This window comes from Mesoplodon bidens (assembly GCF_964165515.1).
Source record: "Mesoplodon bidens genome assembly, chromosome: 6".
NCBI lineage: Eukaryota > Metazoa > Chordata > Mammalia > Artiodactyla > Ziphiidae > Mesoplodon > Mesoplodon bidens.
In genome coordinates this window covers 1,233,707-1,257,514 of record NC_138162.1, presented here as the reverse complement: position 1 = coordinate 1,257,514, position 23,808 = coordinate 1,233,707, and the positions used below count along the sequence as shown (strand labels likewise).

General features: G+C 65.2%; 2 protein-coding genes across 5 annotated transcripts; one reads left to right on the top strand and one right to left on the bottom strand.

Moving 5' to 3' along the window:
• The first annotated feature begins 288 nt into the window (after positions 1-288).
• On the top strand, positions 289-8,606 carry EGFL7 (EGF like domain multiple 7). 4 transcript variants are annotated; one of them, XR_014016023.1, is made up of 10 exons: positions 289-382; positions 4,220-4,341; positions 4,590-4,706; positions 5,898-6,013; positions 6,225-6,320; positions 6,454-6,618; positions 7,234-7,298; positions 7,889-8,019; positions 8,211-8,278; positions 8,338-8,606. XR_014016023.1 is itself a non-coding variant. In XM_081236498.1 (10 exons), the coding sequence occupies exons 2-9, from the start codon at positions 4,262-4,264 to the stop codon at positions 8,231-8,233; spliced, it is 825 nt and encodes a 274-aa protein (XP_081092624.1). In that variant the 5' UTR covers positions 289-382; positions 4,220-4,261; the 3' UTR covers positions 8,234-8,278; positions 8,338-8,606. The 4 variants fall into 4 exon arrangements, 3 of the variants coding, with proteins under 3 accessions (XP_081092624.1, XP_081092625.1, XP_081092626.1); XM_081236498.1 differs by having other exon boundaries at positions 7,857-8,019; XM_081236499.1 differs by having other exon boundaries at positions 310-395; positions 7,857-8,019.
• Positions 8,607-9,040: 434 nt separating this feature from the next.
• AGPAT2 (1-acylglycerol-3-phosphate O-acyltransferase 2) lies at positions 9,041-22,591 on the bottom strand. Its single transcript, XM_081236497.1, has 6 exons — positions 22,194-22,591; positions 13,493-13,626; positions 12,892-13,067; positions 12,569-12,664; positions 10,558-10,630; positions 9,041-9,758 (listed from the first exon to the last, which is right to left on the bottom strand). Exons 1-6 carry the CDS (start codon positions 22,373-22,375, stop codon positions 9,583-9,585), a joined length of 837 nt encoding a protein of 278 aa, XP_081092623.1. The 5' UTR covers positions 22,376-22,591; the 3' UTR covers positions 9,041-9,582.
• Between the last annotated feature and the right edge of the window lie 1,217 nt (positions 22,592-23,808).

The following is a 23,808-nucleotide window of genomic DNA, read 5'->3' as shown; positions in this document are numbered from 1 at the left end:
AGGCCCCCCTCCCCATGAACCTGCAGGATGCCCACCCAGCACCCCGGGCTTTGCAGAGCTTTCCATCCCGGGACTCAGGACTCCCGGGCAACAGACACACGGAGGCTGAGGGTGTGGGCAGGCCTGAGAGGCCCGTTCGGCTCTGGCCATCAGAGGGGTGGGGGTCTGTAGGCCAAGTACAGGCCAAGCTCCCACAGCCGCATGGAGGCTGGCCCCGTCCCCCTCCCCAGCCCCTGGATGTCACGGTGACCAAGGCTGTGTGCTAACCCACACTGTGTCTCTGATCCGCAGACCCCGGCACAAGGGAGGAATGGGCGGCCCCCACCGCTCAGAAGAGCAGCTGCCACCAGTGTCTGGGGCATGAGGGAGACTGCTTCTCCAGGTGAGTGCCACAGGTGATGCTCTGGGCAGCAGCAGGGGGGCCTGGCTGGGCCTGGGCACGTTTTACACGTGTGCACACACACACACACTCACGCACACACACGCACTTAGGTGAACAGGGCCTGGGGTCCAGTTCCAGGGCAGAAACTGCCAAGAGGTACAGGCCCAGGGTGTCATGCACACTAATGGCTGTAACAACGCTGGTGCAGACATGACAGAGCTCCCCAGGGGAGGAGGTGTTGGGGCACGGGGCACCTGGTTCCAGCTGTGCCGGCTGCTGTCTCTCAGTGGGCACTGCTGGCCACTCCACCACATGGGGCTGCTTTAGCCCATGTTGCAAATGTGGAGAGGGGGCTTGGAGAGGAGGAGAGGTGACTGGCCCAGGAGCCCCCAGTGGTGACCATGCACTTGGGGGACTCCTTGGAGGCCTGAGGAGCACTCAGGGGTGGTCCCAACTGTCCTGAACAAAGGGGGCACCAGGTGGGAGCCTGGCAGGCCCCCTAACCTGGCACACTGGCTGGGAGGGAGGCTTGGTGTCACACCTAGGACTCAGCTGGGCTCTGCCGAGCCCCGCCCCCACCTGTGTGATCTCCGGAAGTACCGGCTATGAGCCTGGGGATCACTGACGTCCACCCCACGTGTGGCTGCAGGGCAGCGGTCCGCTTTAGCCTGCCCCTGGTGCCTAGGGAGCTGGCCACCCGGTTGCTATGGCCATCCCCGGGAGTCGGTGCTCAGCCTAGGGGAGTCAAGAGCTAGCTACCCGCGGCCAGCGCGGGCTCCCCATGCGGCCTCCGGGCACCTGGCTCTCGGCTCAGCCCTGCGTCCCCGGGAGCCGGCTGGGAGGGGCAGTAGCGCTCGGAGGCGGGTAGTGCGTCAGGAGACCCGGTTCCAGCTGACTCACCGCTCGGCCCCGGGGGCGCCGTCCGCCGCGGGGCCTCAGTTTCCCAACCTGCGCAATGGGGGCGGGCGGGGGTTCGGAGCCCACCCAGGGTGGGGGCGGGCCGGGGGCGGGCCGGGAGGGGCGGGGCCGGGGTTGGCGGGCGGGCGGGGCCGAGGCCCCTCTGCGCGGTGGCGACAGCGGCGCGTGCGCGCCCCGGATCGGGCGGTGAGTGCGGAGGGAGCGGGGCGCCTGGCGAGGGGACGGCCGCGGCCGGGGGGTCTGTTCGCCGTTCGGGCTGGGGGCGGGGGCCTCGCCGCGCGCGGAGCTGGGGGGCGACGCAGGGCGACCGCGGGGAGCCCAAAGGTGAACGGGCCGGGAGCGCCGGGCTCTGCCGCGCGGGCACCCGAACCCCAGCCCGGCCCCGGATCTCGCGGCTGGGTCCGGAGAATGGGCCCAGCGGCCTTGGGAAAGGGCGCCCCCTGCTGGTGACAGGTGACCCGGGCCGGGCCGCGCGGGGGACCCGGGCGGGGGACGGGTGGGGCGCCGCAGCCCCTCATCCCCCTATCCGGGCCCTGTGGCTCCCCCAGGACCTGACTCAGAGCCTCGCGGGCCCCGGACCCCGCAGCCCAGGCCAGCCGTACCCTGCGGTGGCGGAGGGGGGGAGGTGTCACTCCACCCTCGCTCCCACTCCCCACGGAGCCGGCCGTGCAGGGGGGAGACGTGGGGTGGGCGGTGGAGAGGGCGCACCCCCAGGGAATCAGTCTTGTAATCTCACTCCGCCTCTCCGCATCCACCCCCGCCCATCCTAACGTCCAAAGCACCCTTCACCGTGGAAGGGGGGAACCCAGGGCTATCGCCCTGCGGTGGAGTCAGGCCCCTCCCTCTAACGACTGTCTCCCCGGGTGGGGGCAGCGAGGCGGCAGCCCGGGGCAGGTGGGAGGGAAGGCGGTGGCCGGGCTCGTGCAGACACTCAGAGGGGACGGGACATTATTGCTTATCATTGTGGAGGCGCCACAGACCACCCTGCCCTGGCTCCCCCGCCCCAGCAGGGCTGTAGCACCAAAGGGAAAGGAGCTTCTGCCAGCCCAGCACAGGCTGGTCAGCGCCCTCGGCTTCCTCTGGCCTAGGGGAAAAGCGTGACTTTCAAAAATCAACTCTCTTCTTTTAAAAAGCACGATTTCCTTTCTAACCAGCTTCCGATAGGTTGGGGAGGTGCTTGTGGAGGACAGTTACATTTGAATGAGATGCACCGCCCTCCAGGTGCCCGGTGTGGGAGAGCTCAGGGTCTGCGGAACCCCGGAGGCCCCTGCCCACCCCTGCCAGCGCCCCGGCCCACCTCTGCCTTCCCAGGGCCCACTCCGCAGGACCACCTGTCCCCACCATTTCAATTCTTGCCTGGACCACCACCAGGCCCGCTGTCGTTTAACAGTGTGCTCCCCGCAGAGTTCATCTTCCGAGCCAACCCTGACTGGCAGGACATGTCCCTGCCCAGAAACAGCTAAGAAGCACACCCCCCGCCCCCAAACTAAGTCCAACACCTCAGCTGCCCGCTGCAGCCTCTGCCTGCTCGGCCACCCAGCCCTCCCCTCTCAGGCCCGTGACAGAGAACAGGAGGTGCAGGAAAGCCTTCGTGCAGCTGCCTTCCTGCCCCCCAGGGCCGCGTGGTGCCATGGGAAGAGCATGGACCGAACACCCAGCTGAATTCCCCTGTGGACCAGGCGTGGCATCGCCTCCTTCTGGGTCGGCCTGGGCGGGCATCTTGGGCTCAGTAATGCTCATGGTGGTTTATGGGACTGACCATAAACCAGAGGAGCCAGAGGAGGGGCCTCCAAGACCCTAGTGGTGTCTTTGAGGAAACTGAGTCCCAGAGTCCCAGAGAGGGAGGTGACTGTACCCAGCCTCTGCTCCCCGCCCCCACCATACACACCAGTTCATCTCCTTCCTGTGCCCTTTCCTTCGCAGGGCGGGGGGGGGCGGCCTGCAGGGCCAGGCTCAGCCCACCTGGGGGAAACCTCGGATGGGGCGCCCGGAGCATGGGAGCAGGGAGCTCCCAGCTCCCCAGACCCTTGGCTGTGCACGCAGATAGCAGCCCCGCCCCCGTCCCCTTGGCTTGTCGCAGACCATCAGCTCCCAGCTGGGGCTCCCTGGGAATCCCTCTCTGGGCCTCCCCGGCTCCCATCCACAGCCAGGGCAGGGACGGTGATCGGCTCCACTGGCGTGTGGGGTTGCTGCTCCAATCCCCCCACCATCTGGGGGCCCAGTAGGGCCACTGTCTTGGGAGCCCTGGAGGCTGTCTGCACTACCGGCTTAGTCCCCGGCAGAGGAGTGACCCCCTCTTAAGTGAAGGCCCCGGCCCCACCCTGAGGAGGACCATAGTGGCCCCTGCCTGCTGGTCACCTGCCCCCCAGTGGACACCCAAGCCACCACGGCTGGCTCCCCGTCTGGCACGTGAGGTCACTGAAGGCCACAAGGGCCAAGCCAGCTGGAGTGGGTTTCCGCCCTGCCACTAACACCCCAATTGCAGACTGAGGTGGGGAGTACAAGGCCTGCCCTGTGGGAAGGGCACCAAACCCAGCCAGGGGACGGAGACGTAGTCCAGATGCCCGCCCTGGGCCCCCACCTTCCCCAGTGAACTTGACCAAGCCCAGCGCTGTCCAGGTGTCTCTCTCCCCAGGCGAGGGCTTCAGCTTCTGTTCCCAGACCCCGGATGTCGTGGCCCTTCTGTGGTCCCTGGGCGGGCTGTATGTGGCTGCGGAGGGGCCGGCCTCCTTGTCCAGGTGGGATGGGGGTGGGGAGAGCTGACGCCGCCCGTGGAGGCTCTGCCGCTGCGGTGAGAGGTCCCAACAAAGTGGATGAGCTGGGCGGGTGTCACGGAGCCAAGAGGACAGTCTCCACGAGGGGCACGGGCTCGAGGCTGGATCTGCAGAGGGACTTACAGGGCTGTGCTTTGTGCGTCAGGCCATCCTGAGGAGGAGGCCGTTCCATCCGGAAACACAGGCCATGTGGGGCTCCCAGGAGCTGCTTCTGCTCTGGTTCCTGGTGCTGGCGGCGGGTGGCACCGAGCATGTCTACCGGCCTGGGTGAGCCAGGGCTCGGGCCTCTGGGTGCTCGGGAAGTGGGGATGTGCAGCCAGGAGCCCTCGGCCCCTCCCCAGGGCAGCCCCCAATGTTTGAGGAGCCGTGGCTTCCCTGTGGCTCCTGCTGACGGTCCTGCCCATGGTGACAATGGGAAATCCCTTCCCCACTTTCCAGCTCCCTTGGGTTCTGGGACTGGGAGGGTCACAGCCCTGGGAGCCCCCACTGACTTTCTGGCCTTCATCACCCCATAGCCGCAAGGTGTGTGTCATCGGGGCTCCCAGGGGCCCCGTGTCCGAGTCCTTTGTGCAGCGTGTGTACCAGCCCTTCCTCACCACCTGCGACGGGTACCGAGCCTGCAGCACCTACCGGTGAGCGCCGCCTGCCGCCGCAGGGCCCCATCTGCCACGCGCAAGCCCTGGGGCCCGGAAGGCAGTGCGCCCCAGAAGGGAAACCGAGGCCCAGAGCAGTGAAAGGACTCGCTGAGTCCACGTCTGAGTGGGTGGCGGAGACTCACACCTGTCGTAACCTGGGCGGTCCCGACTCAGGAAGTTACCGCCGTGACCTCAAGTATCAGCTGCTACAAGGGCATCTGGCGCATCCACTCCCCACCCTCATTTTAGAGGGGTCACCCACCCTGTCTGCTCCCCTCCACTTTGGGGGCACTCCCACCCCCACCCAACATGGCTGGCTGCAATCTCTTACCCACTTTGCTCCCTGAAACCTTCCTCGTCCTGGCCCTGCCCTTGGGGCTCCAGTGGGCACCCCTCTCCCCATGGCAGCCCCCGGCAGTTACAGATGGAGATCCTACTGCCCCCAACACCTAGGATGTCCCAGTCTGTGCCAGTGTGAGGGGCGTGCATCTCTGGTTCTCCGCTGTGGGGATGTGGCTTTAAAAGATTTTATTTTCGGGCTTCCCTGGTGGCACAGTGGTTGAGAGTCTGCCTGCCGATGCAGGGGACACAGGTTCGTGCCCTGGTCCGGGAGGATCCCACATGCCGCGGAGCGGCTGGGCCCGTGAGCCATGGCCGCTGAGCCTGCGCGTCCGGAGCCTGTGCTCCGCAACGGGAGAGGCCACAACAGTGAGAGGCCCGCGTAGCGCAAAAAAAAAAAAGATTTTATTTTCTGTGAGGTTCTTGAAGACCTCCCTGGTGGGGGATGGGAGATGGTGTGGCAAGCCCCTGCCCCTCAGGGCCTAGATCCCCGCCCCTAGAATAGGAGGCTCTCCCCCGGGGTGCCACCTCTGCTCCACGCCAGGCTCAGCCAGGCTTCCTTCCAAGCCTTGGGGTCCTGCTCAACACGGCAGGTTGGGCCGGGGAGGTAGCTTGTGCTGTGACCCTGAGGTGCCATCCCTGGGGGAGAGGACCTCTGGGGGCACACCTGGGTGACCTTGTCCACGCTGTGGGAGACGGCTCATGTGGTTCTGGAGGGCATGGGGACGGAGCCAGCCCGGAAGGCCAGCGGCTGGGGAAGGCCTGGCCGGGGCCCAGGAGACCTGGTGGCACCACTGAGGCCCCCTGTGAGGGCCGGGCCCCTCTGAGCTGCCCCCACCCATCCCGCAGGACCCTCTACAAGACTGCCTACCGCCGCAGCCCTGGGCCGGCCCCCGCCCGGCCTCGCTATGCCTGCTGTCCCGGCTGGAAGAGGACCAGCGGGCTGCCCGGGTCCTGTGGAGCAGGTAAGGGCCCCTAGCACCTGGGGTCAGTTAAAGTAGAACCCAGCAAGCGAGCGGTCCATCCCGCTCTCCAGACCCGGGGCCAAGCACCAGCTGCTTGCCTCTCAAAACCTGAGTGAGCATCTCCGGTATGGCACCCCTTCCCTGGCTGCCACCGCTGCGGGGCCCTGGGGACCCTCCTGAGTTGGTGACGGGCCTCCCCACCCACCCACAGCAATATGCCAGCCACCGTGCCAGAACGGAGGGAGCTGTGTCCAGCCCGGCCGCTGTCACTGCCCTGCAGGATGGCAGGGCAACACCTGCCAGACAGGTGAGGCTGGCTCCACCCTCCCAGAGGGGAGGGGTCCTCCAGGCACCTCCTGTGTGTCCTGGGTAGCCCACCGATGGGTGGGTCTCGAGGGGGCTCAGGATGGGCCCCCCTGCCTGACAACCCTTTCCCACAGACGTGGATGAGTGCAGGGCTGGAGGGGGCGGCTGTCCCCAGCGCTGTGTCAACACCGCGGGCAGTTACTGGTGTCAGTGCCGGGAGGGGCACAGCCCATCTGTGGACGGGGCACTCTGCCTGCCCGGGAGAGGGGCCCCCAGGGTGGCCCCGAACCCCGAGACAGGTAAACTCCCCGCTTGCCCCCCTTGCTGATGCGCCTGGGGGGTGGGCAGGGAGGGCCCAGGGTGGTGGGGGTGACGGGCGCACTGGAGGGTGGATGGGTGGTGGCATCCCCCGGGGACCGCGGGGAGGGCCTCAACTCAGCCCAGAGTGGAAGAAGGCGCCCAAGTGTCCCTGCCCGGGCAGCCTGGAGACACAGCACGTCCCTCCGCTGGTGACGGGACATTATTACTTTTGGTACGCGCTGTGACACTTCAAACTCGTACCGTGAGTAATAATGCGCCGTTGGCAGCCCGGCACCAAGACCGAGAGCGCGGCACGGACCTCAGCCCGGACCCCCTCAGCATGACGGGGACCCCAGCACCGAGGGGCGGGCGGGGTGAGGCTGCGTCTGCCCAGAGCCACCTTCCGGACCTGGAGGATGGCCTTGGTGGACGGCCAGGACCCAAGGCTGGGGGAGGACTTGCCACGACAGCTGGGGCGGGAACCCGGTACCCAGGGCTGCGCCCCACACCTGGAGCAGAGGCTGGTGGCCCCACATCGGGATGCGAGGCCAGCCCGTGGTGGGGTGCAGGGTGGGGAGCCCGGCCCCCCTGACTCGGCACCTGGCTCTCCCCAGGAGTGGACAGTGAGGTGAAGGAGGAAGTGCAGAGGCTTCAGTCAAGGGTGGACGTGCTGGAGCAGGTGCGGGCTGGGCTGGGTACCCGGGGGCCTCGGCATGGGGGCAGGGTTTAGTGGGGGAGCCCTGGGCGGGAGGCTTTCCGGATGCTGACAGCCTAGGGTGCCCTTGGCCTGGCCGCCATGCTGGGCAGGGGCAGCAGACGGTGTCTGGGATGCCAGGAAAGGAGGGGGCGGGGCCACACAGAGAGCCAGAACTCGGCCCAGCCCACCCCCGCCTTTGTCCCTTCAGGGACAGAGTGCCCCTGCGGCCTTTCCGCAGGGTCCTTGGCCTGAGACCCCTCAGTAGCCCCTGTCCCCCCCTCCTAGCTCCTCCACCCAGGGGTCCCAGGCCTCAGGGACCATTGGCCAGGCTGGCCTGTGGGATGTCCGTCTGTGCTGCCCCCTGCCCCGGTCTCCTGGCGCAGAAGCTCACTCTGATGGACGTCCAGGGCCCTGCAGCTAGAACTGAGTCTGGGGGTTGGCCACCCTATTGTCCTTAAATCCTTGTGGAACAGAGAGGGTGAGGGGCTGGCCCAGGGTCACACAGGCCCTTCTCCACCGGGCCCTCCGCCCGCCCCATAGAAGCTGCAGCTCGTGCTGACCCCACTTCACAGCCTGGCCTCGCGGGCCCTGGAGCACGGGCTCCCGGACCCGGGCAGCCTCCTGGCCCACTCCCTCCAGCAGCTGGACCGCATTGACTCTCTGAGCGAACAGATCTCCTTCCTGGAGGAGCAGCTGGGCTCCTGTGAGTGCCGGGGTTCCCGCGACCTCCCCGCCCACAGAGTCCCCCCACTCTGGTAGCCTAGGACCCCGAGGCTGGGGCCGGCTCCTGCCCAGAGAGGCCAGAGGGGGCGGGGAGGGGCAGCCACAGGCCGAGCGGGCGGACCTGGCTGGGCCGGAGACTGCTGACCCCAGCCCCGCCCCTTCCACCCACAGGTTCTTGCAAGAAGGAGGTGTGACAGTCCGGCCCAGGCCCCCCCAGGACACCGGCCCCGCCCCGCCCCCCCAGGACACCGGCCCCGCCCCGCCCCCCCAGGACACCGGCCCGGCCCCGCCCCGCCCCGCCCCGCCCCGCCGCCCCTCTGACCCGGAAGGCGCCCCTGCCCCGCGTGGGGGGGGGGGCGCGGGCCTCCTGTGCGAATCCAGCCTCAGCCCAGCCGGCACTCTGGCCTTGTGAGCAGAGCCCGGCCAGACCCCTGCCCGCCCCCAGCCGGCTCTGGGGGCCCGGTGGGCCCACGGCTGAGGAAGATACGAGGGCTTCCTGCCCAGGGCCTGGCGCCTGTGCTGCTCACCGGGCAGCCCTGATCACTGTCGGAATAAAATGAGACTTGAGCCGCTGTGTCCGTGGATGGATTGCAGGAACATCCTGAACCTGACGGGCTTCCCCCTGGCCGACCACCACGTGCTGGGAGGAGGCTGCCAGCGCGCCCCCTGGGCCCTCCTAGGCAGGGTCGTGGTGCCCCCTCTTCAAAAGGGGCTGGAGCAGGTGGTTTCGTGAAGGTGACGCTGGCCACAGGGACAGCCCCCGCCCTGCTCCCCACCCCTAGCCAGCAGCCAAAGAGCAAATCTTCAGCCTCCTTCCCAAGTGCCTCCCTGACCCCTGGGCATGCCTGCCACCCCCAGTGGAAGAAAGTATTAGAGGATGACCATGGGCCCAGGCCCTGGCAGGGAGCACCACCAAGGGTGGAGGATGGTGCTCCCACACTCCTCCCGGGAGGACGAGGCGAGGGCAGCCCTGCCCGCCCTGAGTGACCACAACTCACCAGGTACTTCTAAGAGTGCGTTTACAAAAAACAACGATGAGCGCGCGGTACCAATTCAGCAGACTTGCTCCCCAAGGCCGGTGGGAGCCACAGACCCTGCTTTCTGGCCCCCCTGAGGCCCAGGTGGCATAAGACCAGGCGTCCTGGCCCCCCAGAGCCCCGCCTCTCTGAGAGCCTGATGCAGGCCATGGCTGGGACCCCGGATCCAACCTCTGTGCCCCCCAAGCCCAGGCAGGAGGGTGGGGGCTGGGCAGACAGGCCCCGCCCCATCAGCCCATCAGGGCCCAGGCCCACTCCCACACTGGACCCCGGAGGCACAAGGGTAGGTGAGGCCCTGCCCTCAGAGCTGGGGGGGGGGGCTCCAGGTGACTCTCCTTTGCAGGGACATCAGGGGCCTGGACCTGAGGCCAGTGACAGGAAGGGGTCCCTTGCTTCCAGGGCCCGAGGAAAGTTGGGAGAGCCGCGGGAGGAGACACAGTGGTATTTGGTGGGCAGGGGTCCCTCTGTCCGTTGTCTAGCTAGGTCCTGCCCCGCCCAGGCCTCGGCTACTGGGATGCCTGGGCATCGGGCCCTGCGGGGGCCCCATTCTCCTGGGGGAGCTGGGATACGTGGAAGAAGGTGGTCCTCATGGCCTGCTGGCAGGTGTCCAAGAGCTCGGGGACGTCGGCGATAGTGAGGCCGGTGGTGGGGATGGCGTCCAGCACCTCCACCTTGACGGTTCCTGGTTGGGGGGAGGCGTTGGCAGCCTGAGGGGCTCTCCAGGGGGGCCCCCTCCTCCCCTTGGCTGCCCGCCAGCCTCCCCCCCAGAGCCTCCCGAGGGGCCGGGCCGGGCTCTTCCCCGGACACCCTGGTCCCGGGTGGTTGGCTTTTAGTTGAGAATAACAGCCACAGTCACACACACGCATCCCAAGCACGTTCTCAGTGGGTGTGGACAAGAGTGTGCTCCCCCGTGAGGACCACCCAGGGTCCAGATGTTTCCTCCCCCAGAAGGTACCCACCCTCCCTTCCACTCCCACCCTCCACAGTGGTTCAGGCGGCCTTGGGGTCTCAGATGTGGGCGGAGGCAGCTTCTATCTTGGACCCCACTTCCCACCTGGGTACCAGGTGCCCTTGTGCAGGGTCTGCAGGGAAGGGCGGGGGGAAGTCCCAAGCTCCATGGCCGGGGAGCATGGGGGTGCCCGGGAGGCTGCTGCCCCTGAGAGTTAGGCCTGGATGCGCTGGCTCAGAAGCCCACCCTGGCACAGGAAGGGGCCACCTCAAGGCCCCCGGGGCCGTGTGCACAGCCTGGGCCTGTGTGTGTGAACTTGGGCACCCAGCCCACCTTCTGGGCACCTCAGTCTCCCCACAGCCCAAGGCTGGGACTCTAGACCCTTCCCTCCCTCCCTTCTTCCTTCCCCAAGCGGTCACTGAGTAGCAGGGGTCTGTAGTGACCACCCAGAAACGGGAACTGTTCTCTTAGGGGTGCGGGTGTCGCAGTGACTGAGAACAGGTGGGCCGGCGAGCGCACAGGTTGGGGGTACCTGAGGTGAACAGCTTCGTCTTGTAGTTGTAGAAGGAGGAGAAGCTGGAGTAAACCACGGGGATGATGGGCACCTGGGGACGGTAGACGTGGCAGCCTGAGGATGGACCGGAGCCCTCACCCAGCCCAGCCTGATCCCCAAGGATGAGCTCTGGGGAGAGGCCTGCCTGGCCACCAGCCTGCCCCCACCTTGGGGCTGGCCCCAGGAGTCCCTGTGGCCACATCCTGCCCCAGGGCGCTTCCACACACTGACTCCTGGGCCTCGGACACCCTTCCCGCCCTGGGTGGCCCAGAGTCCATAAACTCATCCTGCACATCATCATGCAAACATTCCCTTCTCCAGGAAGACTTTCTGGGTTGGCACGTATCCATCTGATGCACATCTGCATTCCTCATGGGGTCCTAAGATTAACCAGGGCCCTGTCCGGTTTAGCCAGAGGAGGTAACTGAGGTCTTTCTGCCCACCCCTCCCTTCCCGACCTCTCCCCCATCCCTGGGAAGATGGGGGCAGCTCCAGCCAGGGGAGGGGGCAGGCTATTTCTGGAAGACATGGTGACTCCAATGGTGATGCCAATGTCGGAAATGGCACCTGGGGGTAATCATCAACCCGGGGCGGGGGAGAGGGGTGACAGCAAACGATGTCCGGTCTCCTGGCTGAGACTTGCTGCCCCGGCCCCCTAAAGCTCCTTCGGTATCTCCTCTCTCCTCTTTCACGACCCCTTCTCCACCGGCGAAGGGAAGTGACCTCAGTCCCAGGCCTGTGTCGGGGGTGTCCTCCTCCTCTTGCTTGGGCAGCGCTGGGGTCAGAGCCCAGGCTCAGGCCCCCATTCCCACGCACCCACCGCCGGCTCGGGGCCCCTCCATCCCACGCTCCAGCTCCCACACCCGCCTGGCACTGGCTGGCAGCTTCTGGAAGGAGGGCTCTCCTGTCCTTGCTCAGGGCCACCAGGGGGTGCTAGAGGCCACCTGTCACAGGTGAAGGACAGGAGAAAAGCAAACCCCTGCCCAGCTGCCCCCCTGACTCCAGTCAGGCAGGATGAAAGCCCCCTCCCCTGACCCCAGACGATGGCTGTCTTCCCCTACACAAGTCCCCCAGCACAGGACCGGGGTGAGACAAGGCACCCCTCACCTACCAGGAGACCCCACCCGATGGATGGATGTGCCCCAGTCTCTCCTGCCATCACCCCAGACCCCAGGACACCTCTAGAAGTCAAGGACAAGAAAAACATCAAGCCCTAGAAGTCAAGGACCAGAAAAACATCAAGCCCCGTGGAGGGCTCCCAGCTCACCTATCCTGGCCCATCGCCAGCTCTGGCCCGACCCTGCCGCACGCCACAGGCCCCGCTCCCCGTGAGCCACTGCCCACGCCCAGCCAGGGGTGCTGGGGGCCTGAGTCTGGCACAGCCTTCCGGAGACAGCTCAGCCAGCAGGCCTCCTGCCTCCGCCTTTGATGCCGACCCCAGCCTCCCTCCGCAGGTCCCTCGCCTGGCCAGCTAGAAAGCGGGGTGCTGGAGCTCCAGGCACCGGTACGGTGGTGACAAGCATTATTCTCGCTGGCGCTGGGCCTGATCAGGTGCCAGCTTTAATGCTCAGAGTGGGTAAAGCGGCCCTGCCCTCCTTAGCTGGTCAGGGACAGGTGCTGGGTGGGGGGAGGCCCTGCCGCCTGCCCAGCGGGAGGTGGTCCAGGAGCGCCAGTGGCCTTGGCCTGGCCAGGAGGTCACCTGCAGCCTTAAGCCAACCTGGACGCGCTTCCCACCCTGGCTGTGGCCCTGACGTACCTGGGCCTGGATGGCCAGGTGGCTGCGGCCCTGACGTACCTGGGCCTGGATGGCCAGGTGGCTGCGGCCCTGACGCACCTGGGCCTGGATGGCCAGGTGGCTGCGGCCCTGACGCACCTGGGCCTGGATGGCCAGGTGGCTGCGGCCCTGACGCACCTGGGCCTGGATGGCCAGGTGGCTGCGGCCCTGACGCACCTGGGCCTGGATGGCCAGGTGGCTGCGGCCCTGACGTACCTGGGCCTGGATGGCCAGGTGGAAGGCACCTTTCTTGAAAGGCAGCAGATCCCCGTTGTCATTCCGCGTGCCCTCGGGGTAGATCCACACTTTGAGCTGTTGGAGAGACAGGAGGCGGGTCGCGGGGGCTGCCCCTGGGGGGCCACCCACCCCCCAGAAGCCACACTGACAGCAGCTGCGCTGCGCCTGGCTTTTCTGCACGCGGTTCACAGACGCGACCGACAACGCGCTTTCTTCTGCCAGAGGGAGTCACACTTGCGGGCTGTCCTGACAGCACAAAAGCGTTCACACCGCCAAGCAGGCCCCGAGCCCCAGGCGCTCACCTTCTCCCTGACCATGCGCTTGCCCACATCAGAGATCACGGTCATGGCCATCCTGGAGCGCTGCCGGTTGATGAAGAGAACGCCTCCCAGGTACATGATCAGGCCCACGGGCCCCAGGAAGAGCAGCTCGCGCTTGGCAATCTGCACGCAGCGATCAGGGAGGACCTCCATGAGGCCTGAGCCCAGGTCGGGGGGCGGGGGAGACAGAGAGCACAGCCTCAGAGCCAGGTGGCCACCGCCCCGAGGAGGAGCGAGCTGGCCCTCGGCCTTGGCCACCAAGAGGCCTGGGCCAAGGCACGCCTTCCCACTGGCTACCTGGGCATCCCCTGGCCTCTGAGCCTCAGTTTCCCCTGCAGAGGGAAGATGCTGAAGCAGGGCTCCCGAGCCCGGCGCCAGGCACAGGAAGCCTTGTCTTCTGTTACCAGCTGGAGGCCTGTGTCCGAAGCGGGGCACAGGTCCCCGGTCCGCACCTGCCCCCTCACCTGCCAGCTCTTCCGGGCCCAGCCTCCCCTAACTGAAGCAGCATCCCCCCCCCTCCCCCTCCCCCACAGGCAACTGGGAAGGGCCGGCCCTCCCGCCAAACCCTCCGCAGCTGGCCTACCCATCATGTCCAGGATGCTCTGGTGGTTGGAAATGATGACACAGGGGCGGTCCTCCTCCAGCTTCTGACGGCCCTTTACCTCAAAGCGAAGGCCGTATAAGTACTTGAAGGACCGGATGAACCAACTGATGATGCTGAGGGGGAGACAGGCCGTGAGCAGAGGCCACCACCCACCTTGTAACTCAGGCTCCGCCACCCACCTTGTAACTCAGGCTCCACAGACCTAGGCAGGGTCATCCCAGTGCAGGACCAGAGCCAGACACAGCACGGGGACCCCCGCCCGCCCTGGCAGGCTGGCCGCTGACCCTGAGCTCGCCTTCCCCTCGGAGAACCTTCAGGTCCTGTCCCTCAACCCCTCAACGGGATGGCGAGTGCCTCCCTTCACCCCTGCTACCCCAGCCGGTGAGAGTGAGGTCACACGGGAGCAAGGCCTTGGGGGCCCGGACGCCCGGCAGTGGGGAGGGCGCCTCCTTCCACGTCTGCGTTCCCAGGCCTGCGCCCCACACCCCTGCTCATCACCACAAGCCGCGGGGCCCAGCTGGACGGGGTGAAGGCCGAGAGCCCCTGGGGCCGGGCTGGCTCCGTTCTCAGACCTGTCAGCGACCGAAGGACCCGCCATGGAGAGGCGCCTGCAGAGGAGGCTGGGCCCCCACCCACGGGAAGTGAACGTCCCCTCAAGGCAGAGCCACACCGGGAAGAAAGCGTGGGTACCAAGCAGAGACCTTGTCGAGGAGCTGAAGGCTGCTTCCAGTCTCCACCGCTGGGGAGACCGGCCCCACCAGGCTTTCACTCCTCCTCTGCATCCTACAAAGCAGCGCCCCAGCCCCTTCCACAGACACACCCAAGGTCACATGAGGGTGGCAGTGGAGCCAGGATGTGTGCGGGCCCCGCTCCCAGCAGGAGGCTGCCCTGGGCACTCGTGACCTTGAGAGGCCTGGCCCAGCAGCACTCGACAGGCAGGCATGACCAGGCACGTCCCTGGGAACGGTGCCTGTAGGTGGCTGGCCGGCAGGGAGAAGGGTGGCCCTGGCCCCCTGCTCTGTGGGAACACTGCACACACTTGACAAGGGACAGGTGCCCGTGAGGGGTCAGCCTGCTCGGGGTGATGGAGCCCGAGGCTTGAGGTCACTCCTCTGCAACTCAGGCAGGTCCCCTGGGTCCTTCCCATCCGTGGGTGGCAGGGGGCTGAGGGTGGGCCCCAGTGACCCAAGGTTTCCTGACCCAGAACTGTTCCACTTCTCCCAGAAGATGTGTGTGCGCGCACACACACACCAGGGTCATTTGATCTCCCCACGGTCCTGACCGGAAGGGAGGGATTTCCCACTTTATCCAGAAGGGCCTGGGCTCAGAGCTGGCCCTCAATAGAGCAGAGACTCAGAGCTGGGCCCCTGACCCAAAGCCACACTCAAGTCTTTAAAACTGTGGTAAAATACACACAACATAAAATTTACCATCTTAACTCGTTTTCAGTTGAGTGGCATTAAGTGTTCTCACATTGTTGTGCAACCGTCCCCCCTTATCTGGGACTCTTTCATCTGCCCAGACTGGCACTCTGTCCCCATTAAACACTCACTTCCCCCGCCCGCCTTCCCCAGCCCTGGGCCACACTGTCCACTTTCTGTCTCTATGCATCTGTCTCCTCTAGACCGTCACATGAGTGGACCCTGTTGGATTTACCTCTTTGTGTCTGAAAGGCAGACTCGTATCCAGCTCACAAAGCCTAACTCCCCACGTTACCTCGTGGTGCAGATGGGGAAACTGAGGCTCCAGGAAGCAGCTGACCCTGGGCTGCTCTCACAGTCAGACCGGCCAGCCTTCCCCGGATCTGGAAGCCAGGCCTTCTTCCTTAGCTTTGTAAGCCTCAGCCAGCTCGAGCCAGACCTTCCTGTTTGTCCCCATCTGGCTCAGGGGTTGCCAGGCTGGACACTCTCTGGAGAACTGACTGGCTGTCTCAGCTGGGGAGCCTCAGGCATCTCAGCTGCAAAACACAGCTTCTCGGGTCATCTTGAGGGTTGAAGGGCACAGGGAGAGGGCACGTGTGTCCAATAAACACGGGGAAAACTTAACCTCACTGGCAGTCAAAGAAATGCAGATTGAAACAAGAAACCCCGTCTTCATCCTTCAGGTTGGCAGATGAAAGCCTGATAACAGGAGGTGTTGGCCTGGTGTTAGGAAATGGCCCAAGGGCTGCTGGCAGAAGTCAGAGGCCACAGAGGTTTCTGGAGGGCAGGTTAGCAGCACCTGGCAAAAGCCCTTAACAAACCTACTCCCTTTGAGCTGCAATCCTCTTCCGGCAATGGATCCTAAAGCAGTTGTGAGGCAGGCATAGGCACGGTCTGAATTAGGAAAATCTGAAAACACCTCAACGTCCCCCGTGGGGAGCGGTAAAATAAACAGGGCTGTGGCAGAGGAAAATAGCAAAGATCTGTATTTATTTGCTGCCAGGGCTGTTCCCTTGACTTCTAATAACTACATATCGTTTGCATTTCCCGCCCAGGCCACATCTGGAAGGGACGGTGTTTCTCTCTGGTAGTGGCATCTGCTGGCTCCACTTTTCTTCTTTTTTAAAAATTGGGGTGAAATACACATAAAATTTATCATTTTAAACCATTTGTAAGTGTCCGGTTCAGTGGCACAGGTACACTCACATTGCTATGCAGCCATCCCCAATCATCCGCCTCCAGAACTTTTCTATATTTTCTTTTAGTATCTAATTTAAGGGATCAGTCATATATGGGTAGGTTTTTTATTTTGTTTTGTTTGAACTATGAAAGATGCTGTGTATAAGATTCAGGCGAGCAGGGGCCCTCTGCAGCTGCTCTGCTGCTTGTTTCCCGCCTCTCCCACTCCGGCTGGGAGCCCAGGCTAAGGCAGAGCCCCGGCACCAAAGGCTCCAGGATGGACAGACAGGCCCAGGGCTGCCCCACATGCTGCAGGAGACGGAGGCACCCATGGCAACTCTCCACACATCTACAAATAATTGCTCTCAGACAAACTAAAAGATACAGCCCCCGGGAGAGTACAGGAAGCTGGGAAAGAAAGGCGCATCTCGGGAGCATAAAGAGGCAACTGGATGTTCCGCAAGGGGAGGGGACTGGTCACTCCCTGCAGGCGGCGTGCACGTGGGTGCCCACTTTTCCTTCTCCTAATGTTCCATATTTTCAAGGTTTTCTGTAAAAGTGGTGGGAAAGTATTATTTTTTTTTTTTTTTTTTTTTTTTGTGGTATGCGGGCCTCTCACTGTTGTGGCCTCTCCTGTTGCGGAGCACAGGCTCCAGACGCACAGGCTCAGCGGCCATGGCTCACGGGCCCAGCCACTCCACAGCATGTGGGATCTTCCCGGACCAGGGCACGAACCCGTGTCCCCTGCATCGGCAGGCGGACTCCCAACCACTGCGCCACCAGGGAAGCCCTCTATTATCATTTTAATAGTGCTTCCTTGAAGAAGAAGGAAGCAGACGGAGCTTTGCAGAGGCCCCTCCAGTGCCCAGGCAGGGAGAGCCGGTCTGTCCTTGCCTGGAGTGCAGCGCGCTCCTAACCACAGAGACAGACACCCCACAGCCACGCCCGGCATCTCCTGAACGCTACACGCCACGCCTGCACCTAGAACAGATGTGAACTGTCCCATTTCGGTCAGACAATAACCCCACAAGGTCGTACACTCATCACACCAAGGTGAGGAAGTCAAGGCCCAGCAGAGCTAAGTGACTTGCCCGAAGTCACACAGCAGGGAGGCCAGGATGGGCCAGAGCCCACCTCTAAACCTGACTTTTGAAAAATGTGTGGAAAATGTCAAGCAGAGGGCCTGCTGGAGGTGGGGTGACGGCTGCAGGGCTGTCAGGTGGAGTCTCGAGCTCCTTTTGAGGCCTCCCCCTCCTCCCCTGGGGGGCTCTATGACCTCCACCCCACCCCCATCAGGGCTGCAAGTGGCTCTGTCATCCTCTCCCAGCAGGAAGCTCAAAGCAGCCACCCTACCCAGGCTGCCCTGCCTGCCCAGCCCAGGCCTCATCCTGAGCGCCAACACCCCCTGTGCCCCAACACCCACCTGACCCCAGCACCCCGCCCCTCGGCCGCAGGAGTCCAACGGGGAGCAGGGCAGGAGTCACGGGTACACGGGTGCACGCCAGGGATGTGCCTGTCCCACACCCTCCAGCCCTGAACTCCATGTCCTGCCTCCCCTGGGGGTGGAGCTAAGGTTGCCTGAAGCCCAGGTGGCCCAGGGCTGGGTTGAGTGCATGGCACAAGGTTCCAGGAGCACTGCTGACAGCTGCCAGGTAGGTGATTGGTGCCAGCTTTCCATAGCAAGGCAGGTGGCCCCCAGGACAGGTTCTTTTCAAGTGCCCGCAGGGGCAGCCATCCCCTTAAGCAGAGGGGATTTCCTGGCCCTTCCTGGGTCTTTCTCAGAAGCCCTCCACTTAGCCCTGACCGGGGCCGCCAGCCTAGAAGTGAGCATCATAAACGCTGCAGATTTTGGGGGGTGTGAGGCCGAGCTCCTGGCAGCCAGTCCCCCTGGACCACCTGTGCTCGCCCGAGGACACCTGGGCCCGGCCCAAGCTCAGGGTCAGACAGACCCTGACTCCCTCTCACCAGCTGTGACCTTGGGCAATGGACTTGACCTCCCTAAACTTCCGTTTCCACTCGTGAAAGGGGAAGGGTGTGGAGGGACTGAGCGAGATGAGGCTGGAACGCCCGTGACACCTGCGGGACACAGGCAGGACAGAAGGATCCAAAGTAAATGAAAGCAAGAGGATCCTCCTCCGGCAGCACCTGCTCCAGGCGGCTGGGAAGCAGTTCAAGGTCAGGTCTGAGCTACCTGCTGACCTCTGCCCTCAGACCCTGGACTCGGACTAGGTGGCTCTGGGGAGACTTGGCAGCTGCTTCGGCCGAGAGGCGCCGGACCTCAGCCAGACCCCACAGGCTTTGCCCCGGAAAGGGAGGGGCGTGATGGGGTTTGCTCAGGGCGGCCCTGCCAGGAGGGCAGCACACAGAGCCATTGATCTGCTCAGGGGACAGGAGGTCCTAGGAGGGCCACCTGGCAGAGCATCAGTGTTTTCCAAGTGTCACAAGAGCTGGAGCACAGAGTGGGCCAGGAGGTGGGGGCTCCAGCCTGTTCAGGTGCCCAGAGGTGTTAAGAGGGGCGCGGGAGCGGGCTGAACGCCAGGGGCCTGGAAGGAGCCAGGGCCGTGAGCAGCGTCCAGGGCTCTCGGGAGCTCCGCTTCCTGGGCCCGCAGAAGGACACCCAGAGGGGAGGCGCTGCCTCTCACTATCCCACCCCAAGCAAAGCCAGGGCAGACTTTCCTGCGAGACCAGGGCCCCAGGCCAGCCCCCAGGTGCTGCGGCTCCCGATGGCGCTGTGTCTGCATCCACGCATCCCCCCAGGGCCACGCAGTGGCTGGCAGTGCTGGGTTCAAACCCTGACCGGCATCGACAAGCCCCCCACCCCTGGCTGCAGTGATGCCCGTCCTCGATGTTTCGAGCGGGGGGGGGCTCCATCTGCCCTGCCCCCCACCCCACCCCGCAGCCTAGCTATGCCCCCCAGGTCCCGGCCACTAGGATGGACATAGAAGTGGGCAGTTCAGTCCCCAGAGGTCCTGCCATAACAGTGGCATGCTGGACCCCGAGAATGGGGGGGCCACAGGCCAGAGGAGCTGGCAGCTTTCTGTAGCCCCAGGCTGCCCGCCCTGGTCGCCTGTGATGCATGAAAAAGTAAACTCTCCGGGTTAAGCCACTGTTGTTAGGTTTCCTGATCCTGCAGGGAACCCAATTCTAACAGACACCGCTCCCCTGGGCCTCGCGCTCTTCTCTGTCGAATGCGTGTAATAAGAGCATGTGCCCCTGGGACGAGGAAACAGGACCTGCTACTCCACCCTCACCCTGAACGTGGGACCCTGCCACTCTGGGAGGGGTCCCTGGCCTCAGCCCACAGCCTGGTCAGAACAGAGCCTGCCTCTGCTTCTCAGTTCCCAGCACTGCCCTGCACACTCAGAACTTGCAACTAAATGGCAAAGGCCTCCTCAGGTGCTCACCCAGAGCCCCGTCATGGGGAGGGGTGGCTGCTCACCGGGAACATGGGAAAGTGAGGGGGCGGCCGGAGTGGGGCTGCCCCTCCTGGAACTCAGGGATTCCCCCGAGCCTGGTCTCCAGCCCCAAAGCAGCCATGGCGCTGCCCCCAGCCCCTAATGCCGTGGGAGACAGAGGAAAGATGAAAAGCGTGCACTTTGGAGCCACTCTCAGTGGGTCTGCAGCCCGGGGCCCCCATGTCCTAGCTCTGGGACCCTGCCAGTCATCTCCCCATTCCCCGCCTTGGAGGCCTGAGTTTCAAGCTGCTTCTCTGCAGACTCATCTGTAAAATGGAACACGTAATAAACCCTGTCCCCAAGCTTCAGGCATCCGCAGCGCATGGTGTGTGCTCAAGAGATGGAAGCAGAGGCTGGTGTCGAGGATGGTGGGCAGAGTCCTTCTGGAAGTTAGGGTGGGACTGGAGCGGGGAGCAGCCAGGCACCCATGGTGCTCAGTGGTCCCAGCCCAGGAGGGGCCTGAAGCCTGTCCACACAGCACTCCAACCTCCACTTCCGTCCTCCTGGGCCCTGTACCTGGACTGGCTACCTAGAGGTATAGGGCACCTCCTCATCCTCTGCATTTCTCAGCCCCGCACAGATGCATGCCTTGGGGAACTCGTGTTCACAAGCCACCCCGTCCCTACCCCCTGTCTTTGCCATCACTGGGGAGCCTTGGGGGTCATCACTGTACCCACCCCGTGGGACCTGGGGGTGCAGAGGAAGGAGGCTGTGGGCTCCCGGACCCCCAGGCCCGCCCCTCTCTGGGGAGGACACAGGACCTCTGTTATGTCCTGGACTGGTCCCTCTGCAGAGCCTGAGTCGGGGGCTGCCTTGGCGAGGGAAGGACAGCAGGAAGCTTCCTCCTGAGCACCATCAGGGCCTCCAGGGTCCTGAAGACGATGCCCCAGTTGGCCAGAATCTTGGGGGAGGCTGGGGGCCAAGCCCGGCTCTGGGCTGAGGGGAGCGGGCCAGCAGAGGCTGGAGGGCCGGGCTGGGCAGGGTGGGGCTGGAGCACCAAGTGCTGGTCAGGCTGGCCTGCCAGTCCGGCCACCGCATCAGAAAGGGCAGCTGGTGACTTCTGATCTGACGCCAGGAAGCAGCTTTGAAGCCCAGGCCTGGAAGAGCGAGTTGGGCCTTTGAAAGACAAGGAAGCGCCTGTGAAGAGGCCACCTGATAATACGGGGAGGGGTGGTGGTCACCTCTGGGAACGCCTGTCACCTGCTGAAAACCTGCTCCAGCCTTGCTTCCCACCCAAACCCAGGACAGCACCCCCTCCAAGGAGCCCACAGGCCCTTGCTGCCTGCAGCCACCCCCTCCCCCTGCCCCTCCAGGCCGGTCCCCAGCAGGTGCTGAATGGAGACTCTGGCTGTGAGCCCACTGCCTGCAGGGGATCCTCAATCTCAGGCCAGGCCCTCAGAGATACATTTCTGGAAACAGGCCCTCCCCACCCCAGAGGGTCGGCTGCTTGAGAAGACAGCTGGAAGGGCAACAAGTGGGCCGCCCCTGGGGTCTGGGCTCCCTGGGACGCTGGCCTGGGCCATTTGGGGGGGTGCTAGAGACCCACGGCCCACCCACCAGGCTCCCCACTCTTAGTCCACAGTCCCACTCCTGGTGCCACAGGAGCCACAAACCCCTGAAAACAGGGCCCGGAGGACCCACTGAGTGTGGGCCAGTACCGGCAGGATCAGCCCACCCAGATGAACAAGGACAGGGACGGCAGAAAGCCAGGAACCCTCACCCACTGCCCTGTAAGCATGTGGGTGGCGAGGGACTCGGCGACCACAGTATGCCCACACCACGCCACAGCCAAGGGCCATCATTGCAAAAGCCAGTGAGGAACGTCAGCAACAGCCCCTCCCAATCGGAAACTGGGAGAAAGGGCAAGGAGCCCCCTCTCAGGCCACCGTGACCCGCCCAGCCTCTGACCCAGAGAGGCCCCCCGACTCTTCTGGTCGGCCCAGCCTGACCCCTCACCCCAGCAACTCCAAGCTCCCCAGCTCTGGAGGGCGTCCCAGCCACCACCCGTTCTTCCCGCCCAGAAGCTGGACCCCAAGGACTCCCCGTCCACCCTCCCCCGCGGAGCCACCACACCTTCCTAAGTGGAAGGAAAGGGAAGGGGAACCGGCCTGGTGCGGGAGCACAAGTGCGCTCATCGCCCGCGGCAGGTGGGCGCGAGGGGTGCCCGAGAGAAGACGAGGAACGCCCCAGGCCCCGAGCGGAGGCGGGTCCGGGCGGGACGGTGCACGGCGGGCGGCCCACCCTCCCCGCGGGGAAGCAGGACCGAGCCTCGGCCCGCTCGGCCCGGCCCCATTCCTCTAGGGGCCGCCCGCACCCCGCACTCCCCGCGCGGCGCCGAGGGCGAGACCTGTTTAAATCCCTCCGTGCCTGCCCCTGGCCGGGGCCCCGGGGCAAGGGCGCGGGGACACTGTGACGCCGGCTCCGGGGACCCCGGCCCACCCTCGGCCGCCTCCCCAGCCGCGCTCTCCGACCCGCTCTCCCCTCGGCCGGTCCCAGAGCCCGGGAGAGGCGCGGCAGGGCAGGAAGGAGGGAAAGGACACGGGAAAGTTAGGGAAGCGGAAGCGGGCGGCGGCGCGCCGCTGCCCCCGCCTCGGCGTCTCTCCCCACCCCGCCCGGCCCCCTTGCCTCATGTTCTCCACCGTCCGGCCGCCGTGGCGCAGCAGGCAGACGACCGCGGCCACCGCGGCCACCGTGAAGCAGAGCACGCAGTACAGGCCGATCTTGGCGTAGAACTTGGCGGAGCGGCTCAGCTGCACCAGCAGCAGCAGCAGCAGCAGCGCCGCGGTCAGCCACGGCCAGAGCTCCATGGCCGCGCCCCGAGCCCCGACGGCGCGGGCCTCCGACTCCCTGCTCCCTGCCTTGGCTCCGGCCGCGTGCTGGCGGCGGCGGACCCTCCTCCTCGCCCTGACCCGCCCGCGCCCCTTACTGCGAGGGCGGCGGGGCGGGGCGGCCGGGGTGGCGAGTGGAGTTCGAGCGAGGAAGAGTCTAGGTGCGCCCCGCCCGCGATGTCCACACCCGCCGCTCGGTCACCGGCCCGGCGCCGCCCCCGTCCCGCCCCGCCCCGCCCCGCCCCGCCCGCGACACTGCCCGTGCCCCGCCGCCAGACCTCCGGCCTCTGGCCCTGCGCCCCTCCCCAGCCCCCGCATCCCCGCAGCGGGTCGCCTGGGCCGTGGCACCCCGCAGGTCCCCTCCGCCGGGCCGCCTTCCCCCCAGCCGCGGGCACCGCCTTCGAGCCCTAGACCGCGGCTCCAAAGGCGGCCGAGGACGCGGCTGCCCTTGCCAGCCCGGTTGCCACACAAGGGGCCCTTGAACCGCGCCCGGTGACCGACGGGTAGCCTGCCGCTTCGGGTCCGCGCCAGCGACTGAGGGGAGACCCAGCCTCGTGCGGCCCAGTGGGCGCAAGGACTGAGGGGAGGGGGCTCTGAGTAGGCGTGAGGCGTGTTCCTGGGCGGGGCTGGGAGCAACGGCTTTGGGTGCCAGGGCCCGCCTGTTATCTCCAGCGCTCCCGGTGCCAGGCCGGCCGGTGTCAGGCGGCTGTGTTCACCACACCAGCGCCTGGGCCTGCGCTGGCTCTGGGGAGGAAGGAGCAGGGACCCTGCCCGGTGCTCCAGGTCACCCCCTGCGCGCGCAGCCAGCAGGCCTCAGAGCAGATCGGGGCTGTAAAACCAAGTTTCCTTTCTGCACAAGTGCCCTCCACCTGTGGCCTGGGTCCCGGGTTTGCTGCAATTTACCAGTGGCCGCATGTGTGGAGCCCCAGGGGCCTTAAGAACGCTACTATTGGCCTCTTCCCTTTTTCAGATGCTAAGGTGATCTGTTACTGAAATACTTCACTGAAGCCTCTCCCCTCCCCAAACTGCTATTTTGGCTGACAAGGACAAAAGCTCCCATCGTGGAGTGAATGGGGGTCCCAGGCCCAAAGAGAGGAGCGGTTTCCCTGCTGTGGGTGGAGCAGCCCATTCACAGGTGTCCTTAGCATTTCACAAGCCTATGGGAGCGTTTCTCCAGCTCAGTCTTGCTCCAAATCCGTCTGGCCACCATTCTGCATCAAATAGAACAGCTTGTCTCTTTTTCCACTCTTGCAACAGGATATAGCTGCCCCCTCTAGAGGAGGCCTGAGAGCCCCCCGGGGAGGGGGTGCTGGCACTGCTGTGCCTGGGCTGGCTGCAGGATTTGGGGCTCCCTGGACAGACCACAGTGAGACTCCAGAAAAGGCTCGTAGGTCAGGTGGGCGCACAACAGC